The sequence below is a fragment of the Hypanus sabinus genome, assembly GCF_030144855.1.
Source record: "Hypanus sabinus isolate sHypSab1 chromosome X1 unlocalized genomic scaffold, sHypSab1.hap1 SUPER_X1_unloc_2, whole genome shotgun sequence".
NCBI classification, from domain to species: domain Eukaryota; kingdom Metazoa; phylum Chordata; class Chondrichthyes; order Myliobatiformes; family Dasyatidae; genus Hypanus; species Hypanus sabinus.
Window position 1 is genome coordinate 1342582 of NW_026778968.1, and position 18794 is coordinate 1361375.

Genomic DNA, 18794 nt, shown 5'->3' on the forward strand with positions numbered 1-18794 from the left:
CACAGATAGAGCGGATGTGGAGAGAATGTTTCCTATAGTCGGGGTGTCTAGGACCAGAGGACACAGATAGAGTGGATGTGGAGGGAATGTTTCCTGTGGTGGAGGCGTCTCGGACCAGAGGACGCAGATAGAGTGGATATGGAGAGGATATTTCTTGTGGTGGGGATGTCTAGGACCAGAGGTCGCAGATAGAGTGGATGTGGAGAGGATATTTCTTGTGGTGGGGATGTCTAGGACCAGAGGACACAGATAGAGTGGATGTGGAGAGGATGTTTCCTATAGTGGGGGAGTCTAGGACCAGAGGACACAGATAGAGTGGATGTGGAGAGGATGTTTCCTATAGTGGGGGAGTCTAGGACCAGAGGACACAGATAGAGTGGATGTAGCGAGGATGTTTCCTATAGTGGGGGAGTCTAGGACCGGAGGACACAGATAGAGTGGATGTGGAGAGGATGTTTCCTGTGGTGGGGGAGTCTCAGACCGGAGGACGCTGATAGAGTGGATATGGAGAGGATGTTTCTTGTGGTGGGGGAGTCTAGGACCAGAGGACACAATGTCAATGGATGTGGAGAGGATGTTTCTTGGGGTGGGGGAGTCCCGGAACACAGGACACAGGTAGAGTGGATGTGGAGAGGATACTTCCTCTGCTGGGGGAGTCTAGACCAGAGGACACAGATAAAGTTGATGAGGGGAGGATGTTTCCTATAGTGGGGGAGTCTCGGACCAGAGGACACAGATAGAGTGGATGTGGAGAGGATGTTTCCTGTGGTGAGGGAGTCTAGGACCAGAGGACACAGATAGAGTGGATTTGGAGAGAATGTTTCCTATAGTCGGGGTGTCTAGGACCAGAGGACACTGATAGAGCGGATGTGGAGGGAATGTTTCCTGTGGTGGAGGCGTCTCGGACCAGAGGACGCAGATAGAGTGGATGTGGAGAGGATATTTCTTGTGGTGGTGATGTCTAGGACCAGAGGACACAGATAGAGTGGATGTGGACAGGATGTTTCTTGTGGTGAGGAAGTCTCGGACTAGAGGACACAGATAGAGTGGATGTGGAGAGGATGTTTCCTATAGTGGGGGAGTCTAGGACCAGAGGACAGTGATAGAGTGGATGTGGAGAGGATGTTTCCTATAGTGGGGGAGTCTCGGACCGGAGGACACAGATAGAGTGGATTTGGAGAGAATGTTTCCTATAGTCGGGGTGTCTAGGACCAGAGGACACAGATAGAGCGGATGTGGAGGGAATGTTTCCTGTGGTGGAGGCGTCTCGGACCAGAGGACGCAGATAGAGTGGATGTGGAGAGGATATTTCTTGTGGTGGGAATGTCTAGGACCAGAGGACACAGATAGAGTGGATGTGGACAGGATGTTTCTTGTGGTGAGGAAGTCTCGGACCAGAGGACACAGATAGAGTGGATGTGGAGAGGATGTTTCCTATAGTGGGGGAGTCTAGGACCAGAGGACACAGATAGAGTAGATGTGGAGAGGATGTTTCCTACAGTGGGGGAGTCTCGGACCGGAGGACACAGATAGAGTGGATGTGGAGAGGATGTTTCCTGTGGTGGGGGAGTCTCAGACCAGAGGACTCTGATAGAGTGGATATGGAGAGGATGTTTCCTATAGTGGGGGAGTCTAGGACCAGAGGACACAGATAGAGTGGATGTGGAGAGGATGTTTCCTATAGTGGGGGAGTCTCGGACCGGAGGACACAGATAGAGTGGATGTGGAGAGGATGTTTCCTGTGGTGGGGGAGTCTAGGACCAGAGGACACAGATAGAGTGGATGTAGCGAGGATGTTTCCTATAGTGGGGGAGTCTAGGACCAGAGGACACAGATAGAGTGGATGTGGAGAGGATGTTTCCTATAGTGGGGGAGTCCCGGAACACAGGACACAGGTAGAGTGGATGTGGAGAGGATATTTCCTCTGCTGGGGGAGTCTAGGACCAGAGGACACAGATAGAGTGGATGTGGAGAGGATGTTTCCTATAGTGGGGGAGTCTAGGACCAGAGGACACAGATAGAGTGGATGTGGAGAGGATGTTTCCTATAGTGGGGGAGTCTAGGACCAGAGGACACAGATAGAGTGGATGTAGCGAGGATGTTTCCTATAGTGGGGGAGTCTAGGACCAGAGGACACAGATAGAGTGGATGTGGAGAGGATGTTTCCTATAGTGGGGGAGTCTTGGACCGGAGGACACAGATAGAGTGGATGTGGAGAGGATGTTTCCTGTGGTGGGGGAGTCTCAGACCAGAGGACTCTGATAGAGTGGATATGGAGAGGATGTTTCCTATAGTGGGGGAGTCTAGGACCAGAGGACACAGATAGAGTAGATGTGGAGAGGATGTTTCCTACAGTGGGGGAGTCTAGGACCAGAGGACACAGATAGAGCGGATGTGGAGAGGATGTTTCCTGTGGTGGGGGAGTCTCAGACCAGAGGACACTGATAGAGTGGATATGGAGAGGATGTTTCCTATAGTGGGGGAGTCTAGGACCAGAGGACACAGATAGAGTGGATTTGGAGAGGATGTTTCCAACAGTGGCAGAGTCTAGGACCAGAGGACACAGATAGAGTGGATGTGGAGAGGATGTTTCTTGTGGTGGGGATGTCTAGGACCAGAGGACACAGATAGAGTGGATGTGGACAGGATGTTTCTTGTGGTGAGGAAGTCTTGGACCAGAGGACACAGAAAGAGTGGATATGGAGAGGATGTTTCCTATAGTGGGGACTCCAGGGCCACAGGACACAGAAAGAGTGGATATGGAGAGGATGTTTCCTATAGTTGGGCAGGCTAGAACCAAAGGGCACCGATAGAGCGGACGTGGAGTGGTTGTTTCCTGTGGTGGGGGTGTCTAGGACCAGAAGACATAGATAGAGCGGATTTGGAGAGGATGTTTCCTGTGGTGGGAGTGTCTAGGACCAGAGGACATAGGTAGAGTGGATGTGGAGAGGATGTTTCCAATAGTGGGGGAGTCTAGGACCACAGGACGCAGGTAGAGTGGATGTGGAGAGGATTTTTCCTGTGGTGGGGGAGTCCAGGACCACAGGGCACAGATAGAGTGGATGTGGAGAGGATGTTTCTTGTGGTGGGGGAGTCTTGAACCGGAGGACAGTGATAGAGTGGATGCGGAGAGGATGTTTCCTATAGTGGGGGAGCTAGGACCAGAGCTCACAGATAGAGTGGATGTGCAGAGGATGTTTTCTATAGTGGGGGAGCTAGGACCAGAGCTCACAGATAGAGTGGATGTGGAGAGGATATTTCCTATAGTGGGGGAGTCCAGCACGAGCGGACACAGATAGAGTGGATGTGGATGATGTTTCCTGTGGTGGTGGAGTCTAGGATCAGAGTAGACAGATAGAGTGGATGTGGAGAGGATGCTTCTTGTGGTGGGGGAGTCTAGGACCAGAGGACATAGAGTGGATGTGGAGAGGATGTTTCCTATAGTGGGGGAATCTAGGACCATAGGACACAGATAGAGTGGATGTGGAGTGGATGTTTCCTATAGTGGGGGAGTCTAGGGCCAGAGGACACAGATAGAGTGGATGTGGAGAGGATGTTTCCTATAGTGGGGGAGTGTAGGACCAGAGGACACAGATAGAGTGGATGTGGAGAGGATATTTCCTATAGTGGGGGAGTCTCGGACCGGAGGACACTGATAGAGTGGATGTGGAGAGGATGTTTCCTGTGGTGGGGGAGTCTCAGACCAGAGGACGCTGATAGAGTGGATATGGAGAGGATGTTTCCTATAGTGGGGGAGTCTAGGACCAGAGGACACAGATAGAGTAGATGTGGAGAGGATGTTTCCTACAGTGGGGGGAGTCTAGGACCAGAGGACACAGATAGAGCGGATGTGGAGAGAATGTTTCCTATAGTCGGGGTGTCTAGGACCAGAGGACACAGATAGAGTGGATGTGGAGGGAATGTTTCCTGTGGTGGAGGCGTCTCGGACCAGAGGACGCAGATAGAGTGGATATGGAGAGGATATTTCTTGTGGTGGGGATGTCTAGGACCAGAGGTCGCAGATAGAGTGGATGTGGAGAGGATATTTCTTGTGGTGGGGATGTCTAGGACCAGAGGACACAGATAGAGTGGATGTGGAGAGGATGTTTCCTATAGTGGGGGAGTCTAGGACCAGAGGACACAGATAGAGTGGATGTGGAGAGGATGTTTCCTATAGTGGGGGAGTCTAGGACCAGAGGACACAGATAGAGTGGATGTAGCGAGGATGTTTCCTATAGTGGGGGAGTCTAGGACCGGAGGACACAGATAGAGTGGATGTGGAGAGGATGTTTCCTGTGGTGGGGGAGTCTCAGACCGGAGGACGCTGATAGAGTGGATATGGAGAGGATGTTTCTTGTGGTGGGGGAGTCTAGGACCAGAGGACACAATGTCAATGGATGTGGAGAGGATGTTTCTTGGGGTGGGGGAGTCCCGGAACACAGGACACAGGTAGAGTGGATGTGGAGAGGATACTTCCTCTGCTGGGGGAGTCTAGACCAGAGGACACAGATAAAGTTGATGAGGGGAGGATGTTTCCTATAGTGGGGGAGTCTCGGACCAGAGGACACAGATAGAGTGGATGTGGAGAGGATGTTTCCTGTGGTGAGGGAGTCTAGGACCAGAGGACACAGATAGAGTGGATTTGGAGAGAATGTTTCCTATAGTCGGGGTGTCTAGGACCAGAGGACACTGATAGAGCGGATGTGGAGGGAATGTTTCCTGTGGTGGAGGCGTCTCGGACCAGAGGACGCAGATAGAGTGGATGTGGAGAGGATATTTCTTGTGGTGGTGATGTCTAGGACCAGAGGACACAGATAGAGTGGATGTGGACAGGATGTTTCTTGTGGTGAGGAAGTCTCGGACGAGAGGACACAGATAGAGTGGATGTGGAGAGGATGTTTCCTATAGTGGGGGAGTCTAGGACCAGAGGACAGTGATAGAGTGGATGTGGAGAGGATGTTTCCTATAGTGGGGGAGTCTCGGACCGGAGGACACAGATAGAGTGGATGTGGAGAGCATGTTTCCTGTGGTGGGGGAGTCTCAGACCAGAGGACGCTGATAGAGTGGATATGGAGAGGATGTTTCCTATAGTGGGGGAGTCTAGGACCAGAGGACACAGATAGAGTAGATGTGGAGAGGATGTTTCCTACAGTGGGGGAGTCTAGGACCAGAGGACACAGATAGAGTGGATGTGGAGAGGATGTTTCCTACAGTGGGGGAGTCTAGGACCGGAGGACACAGATAGAGTGGATGTGGACAGGATGTTTCTTGTGGTGAGGAAGTCTCGGACTAGAGGACACAGATAGAGTGGATGTGGAGAGGATGTTTCCTATAGTGGGGGAGTCTAGGACCAGAGGACATAGGTAGAGTGGATGTGGAGAGGATGTTTCCAATAGTGGGGGAGTCTAGGACCACAGGACGCAGGTAGAGTGGATGTGGAGAGGATTTTTCCTGTGGTGGGGGAGTCCAGGAAAAACAGGGCACAGATAGAGTGGATGTGGAGAGGATGTTTCTTGTGGTGGGGGAGTCTTGAACCGGAGGACAGTGATAGAGTGGATGCGGAGAGGATGTTTCCTATAGTGGGGGAGCTAGGACCAGAGCTCACAGATAGAGTGGATGTGCAGAGGATGTTTTCTATAGTGGGGGAGCTAGGACCAGAGCTCACAGATAGAGTGGATGTGCAGAGGATATTTCCTATAGTGGGGGAGTCCAGCACGAGAGGACACAGATAGAGTGGATGTGGATGATGTTTCCTGTGGTGGTGGAGTCTAGGATCAGAGGACATAGAGTGGATGTGGAGAGGATGTTTCCTATAGTGGGGGATTCTAGGACCATAGGACACAGATAGAGTGGATGTGGAGAGGATGTTTCCTATAGTGGGGGAGTCTAGGGCCAGAGGACACAGATAGAGTGGATGTGGTGAGGATGTTTCCTATAGTGGGGGAGTGTAGGACCAGAGGACACAGATAGAGTGGATGTGGAGAGGATATTTCCTATAGTGGGGGAGTCTCGGACCGGAGGACACTGATAGAGTGGATGTGGAGAGGATGTTTCCTGTGGTGGGGGAGTCTCAGACCAGAGGACGCTGATAGAGTGGATATGGAGAGGATGTTTCCTATAGTGGGGGAGTCTAGGACCAGAGGACACAGATAGAGTAGATGTGGAGAGGATGTTTCCTACAGTGGGGGAGTCTAGGACCAGAGGACACAGATAGAGCGGATGTGGAGAGAATGTTTCCTATAGTCGGGGTGTCTAGGACCAGAGGACACAGATAGAGTGGATGTGGAGGGAATGTTTCCTGTGGTGGAGGCGTCTCGGACCAGAGGACGCAGATAGAGTGGATATGGAGAGGATATTTCTTGTGGTGGGGATGTCTAGGACCAGAGGTCGCAGATAGAGTGGATGTGGAGAGGATATTTCTTGTGGTGGGGATGTCTAGGACCAGAGGACACAGATAGAGTGGATGTGGAGAGGATGTTTCCTATAGTGGGGGAGTCTAGGACCAGAGGACACAGATAGAGTGGATGTGGAGAGGATGTTTCCTATAGTGGGGGAGTCTAGGACCAGAGGACACAGATAGAGTGGATGTAGCGAGGATGTTTCCTATAGTGGGGGAGTCTAGGACCAGAGGACACAGATAGAGTGGATGTGGAGAGGATACTTCCTCTGCTGGGGGAGTCTAGACCAGAGGACACAGATAAAGTTGATGAGGGGAGGATGTTTCCTATAGTGGGGGAGTCTCGGACCAGAGGACACAGATAGAGTGGATGTGGAGAGGATGTTTCCTGTGGTGAGGGAGTCTAGGACCAGAGGACACAGATAGAGTGGATTTGGAGAGAATGTTTCCTATAGTCGGGGTGTCTAGGACCAGAGGACACTGATAGAGCGGATGTGGAGGGAATGTTTCCTGTGGTGGAGGCGTCTCGGACCAGAGGACGCAGATAGAGTGGATGTGGAGAGGATATTTCTTGTGGTGGTGATGTCTAGGACCAGAGGACACAGATAGAGTGGATGTGGACAGGATGTTTCTTGTGGTGAGGAAGTCTCGGACTAGAGGACACAGATAGAGTGGATGTGGAGAGGATGTTTCCTATAGTGGGGGAGTCTAGGACCAGAGGACATAGGTAGAGTGGATGTGGAGAGGATGTATCCAATAGTGGGGGAGTCTAGGACCACAGGACGCAGGTAGAGTGGATGTGGAGAGGATTTTTCCTGTGGTGGGGGAGTCCAGGACCACAGGGCACAGATAGAGTGGATGTGGAGAGGATGTTTCTTGTGGTGGGGGAGTCTTGAACCGGAGGACAGTGATAGAGTGGATGCGGAGAGGATGTTTCCTATAGTGGGGGAGCTAGGACCAGAGCTCACAGATAGAGTGGATGTGCAGAGGATGTTTCCTATAGTGGGGGAGTGTAGGACCAGAGGACACAGATAGAGTGGATGTGGAGAGGATATTTCCTATAGTGGGGGAGTCTAGGACCAGAGGACACAGATAGAGTGGATGTGGAGAGGATGTTTCCTATAGTCGGTGAGTCTAGGACCAGAGGACACAGATAGAGTGGAAGTGGAGAAGATGTTTCCTATAGTGGGGGAGTCTAGGACCAGAGGACACAGATAGAGTGGAAGTGGAGAAGATGTTTCCTATAGTGGGGGAGTCTAGGACCAGAGGACACAGATAGAGTGGATGCGGAGAGGATGTTTCCTATACTGGGGGAGTCTGGGACCAGAGGACACAGATAGAGTGGATGTGGAGAGGATGTTTCCTATAGTGGGGGAGTCTAGGACCAGAGGACACAGATAGAGTGGATGTGCAGAGGATATTTCCTATAGTGGGGGAGTCCAGCACCAGAGGACACAGATAGAGTGGATGTGGATGATGTTTCCTGTGGTGGTGGAGTCTAGGATCAGAGTAGACAGATAGAGTGGATGTGGAGAGGATGCTTCTTGTGGTGGGGGAGTCTAGGACCAGAGGACATAGAGTGGATGTGGAGAGGATGTTTCCTATAGTGGGGGATTCTAGGACCATAGGACACAGATAGAGTGGATGTGGAGTGGATGTTTCCTATAGTGGGGGAGTCTAGGGCCAGAGGACACAGATAGAGTGGATGTGGAGAGGATGTTTCCTATAGTGGGGGAGTGTAGGACCAGAGGACACAGATAGAGTGGATGTGGAGAGGATATTTCCTATAGTGGGGGAGTCTCGGACCGGAGGACACTGATAGAGTGGATGTGGAGAGGATGTTTCCTGTGGTGGGGGAGTCTGAGACCAGAGGACGCTGATAGAGTGGATATGGAGAGGATGTTTCCTATAGTGGGGGAGTCTAGGACCAGAGGACACAGATAGAGTAGATGTGGAGAGGATGTTTCCTACAGTGGGGGAGTCTAGGACCAGAGGACACAGATAGAGCGGATGTGGAGAGAATGTTTCCTATAGTCGGGGTGTCTAGGACCAGAGGACACAGATAGAGTGGATGTGGAGGGAATGTTTCCTGTGGTGGAGGCGTCTCGGACCAGAGGACGCAGATAGAGTGGATATGGAGAGGATATTTCTTGTGGTGGGGATGTCTAGGACCAGAGGTCGCAGATAGAGTGGATGTGGAGAGGATATTTCTTGTGGTGGGGATGTCTAGGACCAGAGGACACAGATAGAGTGGATGTGGAGAGGATGTTTCCTATAGTGGGGGAGTCTAGGACCAGAGGACACAGATAGAGTGGATGTGGAGAGGATGTTTCCTGTGGTGGGGGAGTCTCAGACCGGAGGACGCTGATAGAGTGGATATGGAGAGGATGTTTCTTGTGGTGGGGGAGTCTAGGACCAGAGGACACAATGTCAATGGATGTGGAGAGGATGTTTCTTGGGGTGGGGGAGTCCCGGAACACAGGACACAGGTAGAGTGGATGTGGAGAGGATACTTCCTCTGCTGGGGGAGTCTAGACCAGAGGACACAGATAAAGTTGATGAGGGGAGGATGTTTCCTATAGTGGGGGAGTCTCGGACCAGAGGACACAGATAGAGTGGATTTGGAGAGAATGTTTCCTATAGTCGGGGTGTCTAGGACCAGAGGACACTGATAGAGCGGATGTGGAGGGAATGTTTCCTGTGGTGGAGGCGTCTCGGACCAGAGGACGCAGATAGAGTAGATGTGGAGAGGATATTTCTTGTGGTGGTGATGTCTAGGACCAGAGGACACAGATAGAGTGGATGTGGACAGGATGTTTCTTGTGGTGAGGAAGTCTCGGACTAGAGGACACAGATAGAGTGGATGTGGAGAGGATGTTTCCTATAGTCGGGGTGTCTAGGACCAGAGGACACTGATAGAGCGGATGTGGAGGGAATGTTTCCTGTGGTGGAGGCGTCTCGGACCAGAGGACGCAGATAGAGTAGATGTGGAGAGGATATTTCTTGTGGTGGTGATGTCTAGGACCAGAGGACACAGATAGAGTGGATGTGGACAGGATGTTTCTTGTGGTGAGGAAGTCTCGGACTAGAGGACACAGATAGAGTGGATGTGGAGAGGATGTTTCCTATAGTGGGGGAGTCTAGGACCAGAGGACAGTGATAGAGTGGATGTGGAGAGGATGTTTCCTATAGTGGGGGAGTCTCGGACCGGAGGACACAGATAGAGTGGATGTGGAGAGCATGTTTCCTGTGGTGGGGGAGTCTCAGACCAGAGGACGCTGATAGAGTGGATATGGAGAGGATGTTTCCTATAGTGGGGGAGTCTAGGACCAGAGGACACAGATAGAGTAGATGTGGAGAGGATGTTTCCTACAGTGGGGGAGTCTAGGACCAGAGGACACAGATAGAGTGGATGTGGAGAGGATGTTTCCTACAGTGGGGGAGTCTAGGACCGGAGGACACAGATAGAGTGGATGTGGACAGGATGTTTCTTGTGGTGAGGAAGTCTTGGACCAGAGTACACAGGAAGAGTGGATATGGAGAGGATGTTTCCTATAGTGGGGAGTCTAGGGCCACAGGACACAGAAAGAGTGGATATGGAGAGGATGTTTCCTATAGTGGGGCAGGCTAGAACCAAAGGGCACCGATAGAGCGGACGTGGAGTGGTTGTTTCCTGTGGTGGGGGTGTCTAGGACCAGAAGACATAGATAGAGCAGATTTGGAGAGGATGTTTCCTGTGGTGGGAGTGTCTAGGACCAGAGGACATAGGTAGAGTGGATGTGGAGAGGATTTTTCCTATAGTGGGGGAGTCTAGGACCAGAGGACACAGATAGAGTGGATGTGGAGAGGATGTTTCCTGTGGTGGGGGAGTCCAGGACCACAGGGCACAGATAGAGTGGATGTGGAGAGGATGTTTCTTGTGGTGGAGGAGTCTTGGACCAGAAGACGAAGGTAAACTGGCTGTGGAGAGGATGTTTCCTGTGGTGGGGGAGTCTTCAACCAGAGGACAGTGATAGAGTGGATGCGGAGAGGATGTTTCCTATAGTGGGGGAGCTAGGACCAGAACTCACAGATAGAGTGGATGTGCAGAGGATATTTCCTATAGTGGGGGAGTCCAGCATGAGCGGACACAGATAGAGTGGATGTGGATGATGTTTCCTGTGGTGGTGGAGTCTAGGATCAGAGTAGACAGATAGAGTGGATGTGGAGAGGATGCTTCTTGTGGTGGGGGAGTCTAGGACCAGAGGACATAGAGTGGATGTGGAGAGGATGTTTCCTATAGTGGGGATTCTAGGACCATAGGACACAGATAGAGTGGATGTGGAGAGGATGTTTCCTATAGTGGGGGAGTCTAGGGCCAGAGGACACAGATAGAGTGGATGTGGAGAGGATGTTTCCTATAGTGGGGGAGTCTAGGACCAGAGGACACAGATAGAGTTGATGTGGAGAGGTGTTTCCTGTTGTGGGGGAATCTTGGACCAGAGGATACAGATACAGTGAATGTGAAGAGGATGTTTCTTGTGCTGGGGGTGTCTAGGACCACAGAACACAGATATAGTGGATACGGAGAGGGGTTTGCCTGTGGTGGGGGATCTAGGACCAGAGGACACAGATAGAGCGGATGTGGAGGGAATGTTTCCTGTGGTGGAGGCGTCTCGGACCAGAGGACGCAGATAGAGTGGATGTGGAGAGGATATTTCTTGTGGTGAGGAAGTCTCGGACCAGAGGACACAGATAGAGTGGATGTAGCGAGGATGTTTCCTATAGTGGGGGAGTCTACGATCAGAGGACACAGATAGAGCAGATGTGGAGATTAGTTTTCCTGTGGTGGGGGAGTCTAGGACCAGAGGACACAGATAATGTTGATGTGGAGAGGATGTTTCCCATAGTGGGGAATGTGGGACCAGAGGACACAGATAGAGTGGATGTGTAGAGGATGTTTCCTATCGTGGGGGAGTCTTGGACCAGAGGACACAGATAAAGTTGGTGTGGAGAGGATGTTTCCTATAGTGGTGGCTTCTAGGGCCAGAGGGCACAGATAGATTGGATATGGAGTGGATGTTTCTCATAGTGGGGGAGTTTGGGACCAGAAGACACAGATAGAGTGGATGTGAAGAGGATGTTTCCTATAGTTGGGGAGTCTAGGACCGGAGGACACAGATAGAGTGGATGTGGAGAGGGTGTTTCCTATAGTGGGGGAGTCTAGGACCAGAGGACACAGATAGAGTGGATGTTGAGAGGATGTTTCCTGTGTTGTGGGAGTCTGGAATCAGAGGGCACAGGCTCAGAAAAGAGGGATGTCCATTAAGAACAGAGATGAGGAGGAATTTCTTTCGCCAGGGGTTGATGAATCTGTAGAATTTGTTGCCGTGGAGGTTGTGCAGGTCACTGGATGCATTTAGGATGGAGTTTGATGGTTTCTTGATTTGTCAGGCCATGGAAGGTTACAGAGGGAAAGGCAGGAGAATGGGGTTGAGAGGGATAATAAATCAGCCATGATGAAATGCCAGAACAGACTCGATGGGCTGAATGACCTAATTTTGCCTCTTTGTCTGATTGTCTTCAGCACAGATGCAGCAAGCGGCATTGGACCCGAAACCAGTCTCTGCGCCATTCCCGCGCACAGATTCTGCCAGAGAAGGAGAGGTTTGAGACGTCAAACACCAGAGGGCAGATGATCAATGCGACAGGGTGTTTAGTGGAGGAGATTTATGAGTCTGGTATTTTTTTTTGTGATCATAGAGAGCAATGGAGAGAGAGAAGACTGCATGTAGACAGAGAGATAACAGGCAGGAAGTGGGCACTGGGAAGTACGACAGACTGAGCAGAGGCTGAGACAGATTGAACGTACAGCACAGGAAGAGGCCCTTCGGCCCAGAAAGCCGTGCTGAAAACCCCCAAACACTAACCTCTCCTCCCCACACACTAACCTCTCCTCCCCACACAGAGCCCCTATCCCTCCATCTTCCTGACATCCGTCTGCCTGTCTTAAAAGCCTCCAATGCATTTGCCTGTCCCACCATCCCAGGCAGAGCATTCCGCCGCACTCCGAGTAAAAAACTTACCCCTCACATCCCCACCCCCCACCCTCTACGCATTCCCTCTGGTATCAGGCATTTGAACCCTGGGGAACAGATTCTCTGTGTCCACTCTATCTGTGCCGCTGATAACCCTATAAACCTCCCTCAGCCTCCGACACCCTGGAGAAAACAACCCAAGATTGTTTGGCCTCTCGTGATAGCACGTGCACTCTAAACCAGACAGCATCGTGATAAACCTCTTCTGCACCCTCTCCAAAACCTAAACGTCCTTCCCATAGCGGGGCAACCAGAACTGTGAGCAATACCCCAGACGTGGCCTCACCAGAGTAGTATAAAGCTTCAACATGTCCTCCTCAGTTTTGAACTCCGTGCCTTGACTCATAGAGGGGAGCATCCCAGCGGCCTTCTGAACCAGCTTCAGAAGGAGCGGCGAAACTGGATCCCGAGATCCCTCTGCCCAGCAACACCTTTAAGGGTTAAAAAATGGGATTAGTTCAATCGGGAATCACAACCATCACAGACCTAATGGGCTGAATGGCCAGTTGCTGTGCTGCGCTGTTCGATGTTACAGAGACATAGTGTCACGAAACACGACAGCACACACAGACAGACCTCTCGGCCCATCTAGTCAGTGCTGAACCATTTAACCTGGGACCACAGCCCTCCGCACCCGCCCTCACCCCCCCCCACCCATCCATGTACCTATCTAAATTTCTCTCAAATGTTGAAATTAAAACAGCTCGTTCCACATTCCCTCCACCCTCATGAGTGGAAAATGATCCCCCCTCATGTTCCCTTTGAGCATTTCACTCAGCTTTCACCCTTAACCCATGACATCCAGCTCTGGCCTCACTTTACCTCAATGGAAAAAGCCTGCTTCAAAACCCCGGTCAAGTCTCCTCACTGTCTTCTACGCCGTGTGGAATGAAGTCCTCACCTATTCAACTTTTCCCCATAACTCGTGTCCAACAACATCGTTGTAATTTTTCCCTGACATCTTTCCTGCAGGTGGGCGACTGCCCACAATATCTCTAATTGGGCCTCACCCACATCATCAACTTAACATCCTAACTTCTGTACTCAATGCATTGATTTACGAAGGCCAATGTGCCAAAGGCTTTCTTTAGACCCTGTCTTCCTGTGATGCCACTTTCAAGGAATTGCAGGTCTCTATTCCCAGATCCCTGTGTTCTACCACACTCCCCCGTGGATGGTACTCCCAAAGTACCACCGCTCGCACTTGTCGGCATTAAACTCCATCCGCCAATTTCCTCACTAGGTTTCCTACACCCCCAACCCTGGTGTCATCCCAAGATCCACCGATCCGATGAACCACATTATCATGCAGATCGATGACAACCAGCAAGGGACCCCGCACCTTTTGGCCTCCACTCAGAGAGGCAACCATCTATAACTGCACGCTGGCTTCTCCCGAGAAGCCAATGCCGAGTCCAGTTTACTACCTCATCTGGAATGTCCAGAGACTGAACCTTCCTGACCAACCTCCCGTGCCAAATGCCATTTAGACAACATCCACTGCCTTGTCTTCATCCACTTTCTTGCAACTTCTTCAGAAAACTTCAGCAGTTGGGGCTAGACATGACCCACCATGCACAAAGCCATGCCGGCTATCCCTAACCTGTCTGTCCAAATACTAATTTCTCTGGTCCCCCACAAAACCTTCCAATAACTTCCGCACAACTGATGACTGCACGCTGACTGTGATATCCTGGCCTTCCTTGAACAACTGAATAACTTTAGATCTTGTCCAATTCTCTGGCCCCTCATCCATGGCTAAGGACGTTAGACCACGAGACCATAAGGATCCAGGAGCAGAATCAGGCCGTTCGGCCCATCGAGTCCGTTCCGCCATTTCATCAGGGCCGATCCATTTCCCTCTCAGCCCCAAATCCTTCACCTTCTCCCTGCAACCTTTCACGCCCTGACTAATCAAGAGTCTGCCTTAAATATACCCAATAACAGCCTCCACAGCCAAAATCCCCAGACTTGCCACGTTCTGGCTGAAGAAATTCCTCCTCATCTCTGTTCTAAATGGACGCCTCTCTACCCTGAGCCTGTGCCCTCTGGCCCTACACCACAAGAGACATCCTCTCCACATCTACTCCTACGCAGACTTTCAACGTTCGCTAGGTTTTGAGGAGATCCACACCCACATTCTTCTGAATTTCAGTGGGTACAGTCCCAGAATCATCAAACACTCCTCATATGAGAAGAGTTTCATTCCCGGAACCATGCTGAGTGAACCTCCTTTGAGCCCGCTCCAATGTTAGCACATCCTTTCTCAGACGAGGGGCCCAAACCTCATCGACAAGACTCCTCACCCAGTGCCTGATGAAGCCTCAACGTTACATTCTCGCTGTTGGAGTCCGGAATTTTAAAAACCTCTGCTCGGGGCCCCTGCAATTTTTACACTTCCATCCCACAGGGTCCAAAGGAACACATTGTCAGGCCCTGGGGATTTATTCACCTTAATCAACATCGAGACAGCAAAGACCTCCTCCTCTGTGGTCTGCCCAGGGTCCATGACCTCACCTCTACAGACTCGTGGGTAAATGCAGATGCAAAAAAAAAAAAAAATCCATTTACAATCTTCTCCCATCTCTTTCGGCTTCAGGCATAAACCACCGCTCTGATTTCCAAGGACAATTTTGTCCATTGCTATCCCTTTGATCTTAACATATCTGTGGAGTCCGTTAGGGGTCTCCTTCCCCTTGTCTGCCAGAGCAACCTCACGCTGACTTTTCGCCCTCCTGATTTCCTTATAAAGTGTTCCCCTCGCAATTCTTGAACTTCTCAAGTACCCCGCTTGTTCCTGCCTGCCTAAACCTGCTGTGCACCAGCTTTTCCTCAATCAGGGCCTCAAAAACCAATGTTCCCCAAATCTGCTATCCTGGCCTTTTATTCTGACAGGAACACACAAGCTCTGTACTCTCTCTAGAAGTTTCACTGCTGAATGCCTCCCACTTACCAACTAGACAGACCAGCCCGTCAGAAACCAGCCCGTCCCAGCCCACATTTGCCAGGTACCATCAAGATCGGCCTTTCTCCACTTCAGAAACTTGACCCGTGGGCCAGAGCTATCGGTTTCCTTACTCACTTTGAAACTAATGAGATTGTGAACACTGGATGCAAAGTGTTCCCCTGCACAGACTTCTGCCACCTGCCCCGTCTCATCCCCCTGACAGCAGATCGAGTGTCACACGCTCTCCCGTCGGGAATTCTATCAAGGAGAATGTTGGGATGAAGGAAACTTCCCCCGGACGCAAACTCGATCCCATGCAGTTTGTGAGTCCCGGCCCACACGTGGGAAGTTAAAAATCACTTACTATCACAACCTCATGTTAAAAAAACAAAGAAAGTGCTTTCCCGGCACATGTATTGAAGAAACTTCTCCTGGGCTTCCAGCCAGCGATTGTAACCAACATTTCGCTGATAAATTTAACGTTTCTTGCAACGGTCTGAGCTCCCTCTACAAATTTGCCCCTTCTGATTCCCCCAGACGGTCAGGTGGTCTGTAATATTACCCCATTAACGTGGGCATACCTCTCTCCCCATAATGCCTCACTAGTTGTGTTCTCCAGTCTGCCCTGACATTTCCCCTGACTAGTAACACCACCCTCATCCCCTCCCACTCTGTCACACCTAAAACACCAGAAACCTGGAAATCTGAGCTGCCATCCTGCCCCTCCTACAACCAAGTCTCACTAATGGCTACGGTATCATAATTCCAGGTGTTGATTCACGACCTCAGCTCACCTGCCTTCCCTATGGTACCCCCATGCATTGAAAATACACACAGCTCAGGTCTCCCCAATGCCATTCGGCTCTACAATCCAACCACCAGGGGCAAGACATGTTAAAGTGCCGGGGTTAGGACTGAGCTTAAGTTACCACTCAATGCACTTTAGTAAACTATTTAAGAACTTTTTAAAAGCTATTTATTAATGCTTTTTGGGAGGGTGATTTTAGATGCATATCATATTTATACTGAGTTAAATACTTATGTAATTAGTTTTGCTACAATAAGTGTATGGGACACTGGAAAAATGTTGAATTTCCCCTTAGGGATGAATAAAGTATCTATCTATCTATCTATTAGACCCACCGTCCTGACTTTATCTGTAGGCTGCACACCATCTTTCCAAGTCACCTGTTCTGGCGCTCTAGTTTAAATGTTTAAACTACCTCCCCCCCCCCACCCCACCCCAAACCCTGGGCATAGGTTTTCCCGCTGGGACATCAGTCTCCCTCCAGTGCAGGTGCAAATCGTCCCTTCTGTCCAAAAATCCCACGCCCTCCCTCCTTCGCCACTTGTTAAAATGTGTAATCTTCCTGGTTCCCGACGCGTGGCGCGGGTGGAGATCCTGAGGTCGCTGCCCTGGAGGTCTGAGCACCCAACTCCCTCAACCTCGTCACTCGCTCGCTACCCACGGGCACGGTACCGAGTTGAGCCACGACCTCCGGCTGCTCAGCCTCGGCGGTTCGGTTCAATTTCGGAGAGCGCGTACCGTGCGCAACCCGAGATTCTCGCTCCCCGCAGACGCCCACCAAACAGACGAGAAACCTCGAAGAACCTCAAACTCCCCCTTTCCCACGCACAGGCAGCATCAATTCCCCCCCCCCCTCAGGATCAGTCATCTGAATTCCCCCCCCCACCCCCGCCATGAAAGCAACAGCGGCCCCCCAGTGTGGACTCGATCAGAGACGTCCCTGCTCCTGGCACCCATGGGTGGGGAATCTCGTTCTCATTTCACAGCACCTGTCTCCCCCGTCACTACAGCTCGCCTCTTCCCCTACGCCCCCCCCCCCCCCCCGATTCACAGAGCCAGACTCAATACCAGGGGCTTTCCTGTGCTAGGTAACACTTTCGTTTCCCACCCACCCCCTTCCCCCGCCCCGCTCCGTCAACAGCGCCCCTTGTGTACTCTGCACTGGCCCCCTGCCACCCCTTTCCCCCTTTCCTCGGGTGTGACCGCCTCCCTTGCGCCCTCCCCCCGAATGGATCCGGAGCCCACCCAGCGCCAGCTCCGACTCCGTACCCAGATGGAAGGGGAGAGGGAGGGAGGGAGGGAAGGGTAGGGTCGGCACAGCATCGCGGGCCGAAGGGCCTCTCCTGCTCGCTGTCCGAAGTCCTGAGACGGCCGTGCAACACGCTTGGCCGCCTTTCCGCCCACCGCGTTCCGGGAAGGGTGCGGAGACCGCGGCGAGGACTGCTTCTTTCCGCCCGACCCGCTGAGTTCATCCGGCTTGTTCGTCCGTCCAAGTTTACCGAGAAGCGGCTGGACAGACTCCGGAGGCCGAGGAGAGAATTGTTCGGGTCTCAGAAGATGATCCGAAGCGCCACATCGTTCCCCGCCGCTTCGTGTCCTCTCCCCGCCATCTCCCTTGTTCTCGGTAGTAGTGAAGGGGCACAACCGGGACCGACGCGTTGGCCGCCCCTCTTCCCAGGTGCTGACGGTGAAAGTTCCCAGGACTTTCCTTTTCCGTTTTCGGGCATCTGTAGGCTGTTTGAGGGTAACGGCACCCGGCGTGTGAAACCGCCAAGAAACCCCTGCCACTCTCCGGCGTCATAAATCAATCTCAGAAGTCCCGAAAGGTCTGCATCCGTTTTCCTGTTATTCCTTCCCGTTCCGTCCTCAAAATCCCGGAATTACTCGCCGCTGGTCCCGATCCACTTGGTCAATGGGTAATGCCTCTGGTCTACCGCCTGGTGCCTGAACCAATTCCTTATTCGCGTTATTTTAGAGGCACTCCCTTCCCCGTGAAGGTAAATTTAAAAAGAGGAGGGGGGGGGGGAAAAAAACCCGATTTGGTACTTTAAGGCCATTTCCAGCTTCGTCGAGCCAGACGCCGCTCGTCTCCGCCTGGGGCGTCTCTGCGATTCCCATCGGCGATCTCCGCCAACCTGCTCTCGCTCACTCACTGTTTCTCTCTTGTTTTTCTTCTTAAAATTGTTTCAGTGAACGCTCTGGCTTTCTCGCCCTTTCCCTCTCTCCCCACACTTCTTACCCCCACCCTCACCCTCCTCTCCCCTCTTTCCTCCCACCTTTACGACTCCCCTCTCTATCTCTCCATTCCTCTCGCCCCACTTTATTCCCCCCTCCCCTGAGGAACAGCTTCTCCCCCTCTGTTATCCGGTGTTTTTATATATATATATATTATTTATGTTTATATATATAATTATATGTTTATATTATATATACATTATTTGAGTTTTGAAGTAATCTAACTTTTTCTTTTTCTGCTATATTATCATGTAGCGTATTGTACTGTTGAGCGAGCAAATCTCGCCACCTGATTCTGAACTCCGCTCTCTCGTCCCCTTCACTCTCTCT

The 18794-nt window shown here is 51.6% G+C and overlaps 1 protein-coding gene across 1 annotated transcript in view; it reads right to left on the reverse strand.

Moving 5' to 3' along the window:
* LOC132385621 (C-C chemokine receptor type 7-like) overlaps nt 1-18347 on the reverse strand; it is a 57298-nt gene extending 38951 nt beyond the window's left edge. Inside the window, exons 1-3 of the mRNA XM_059957795.1 lie at nt 18276-18347; nt 17560-17963; nt 12761-12905 (exon numbers count right to left, since the gene is read on the reverse strand). Of these exons, the coding sequence (XP_059813778.1) occupies nt 12761-12905; nt 17560-17963; nt 18276-18347 (621 nt within the window). The remainder of the gene's footprint in view (nt 1-12760; nt 12906-17559; nt 17964-18275) is intronic.
* Between the last annotated feature and the right edge of the window lie 447 nt (nt 18348-18794).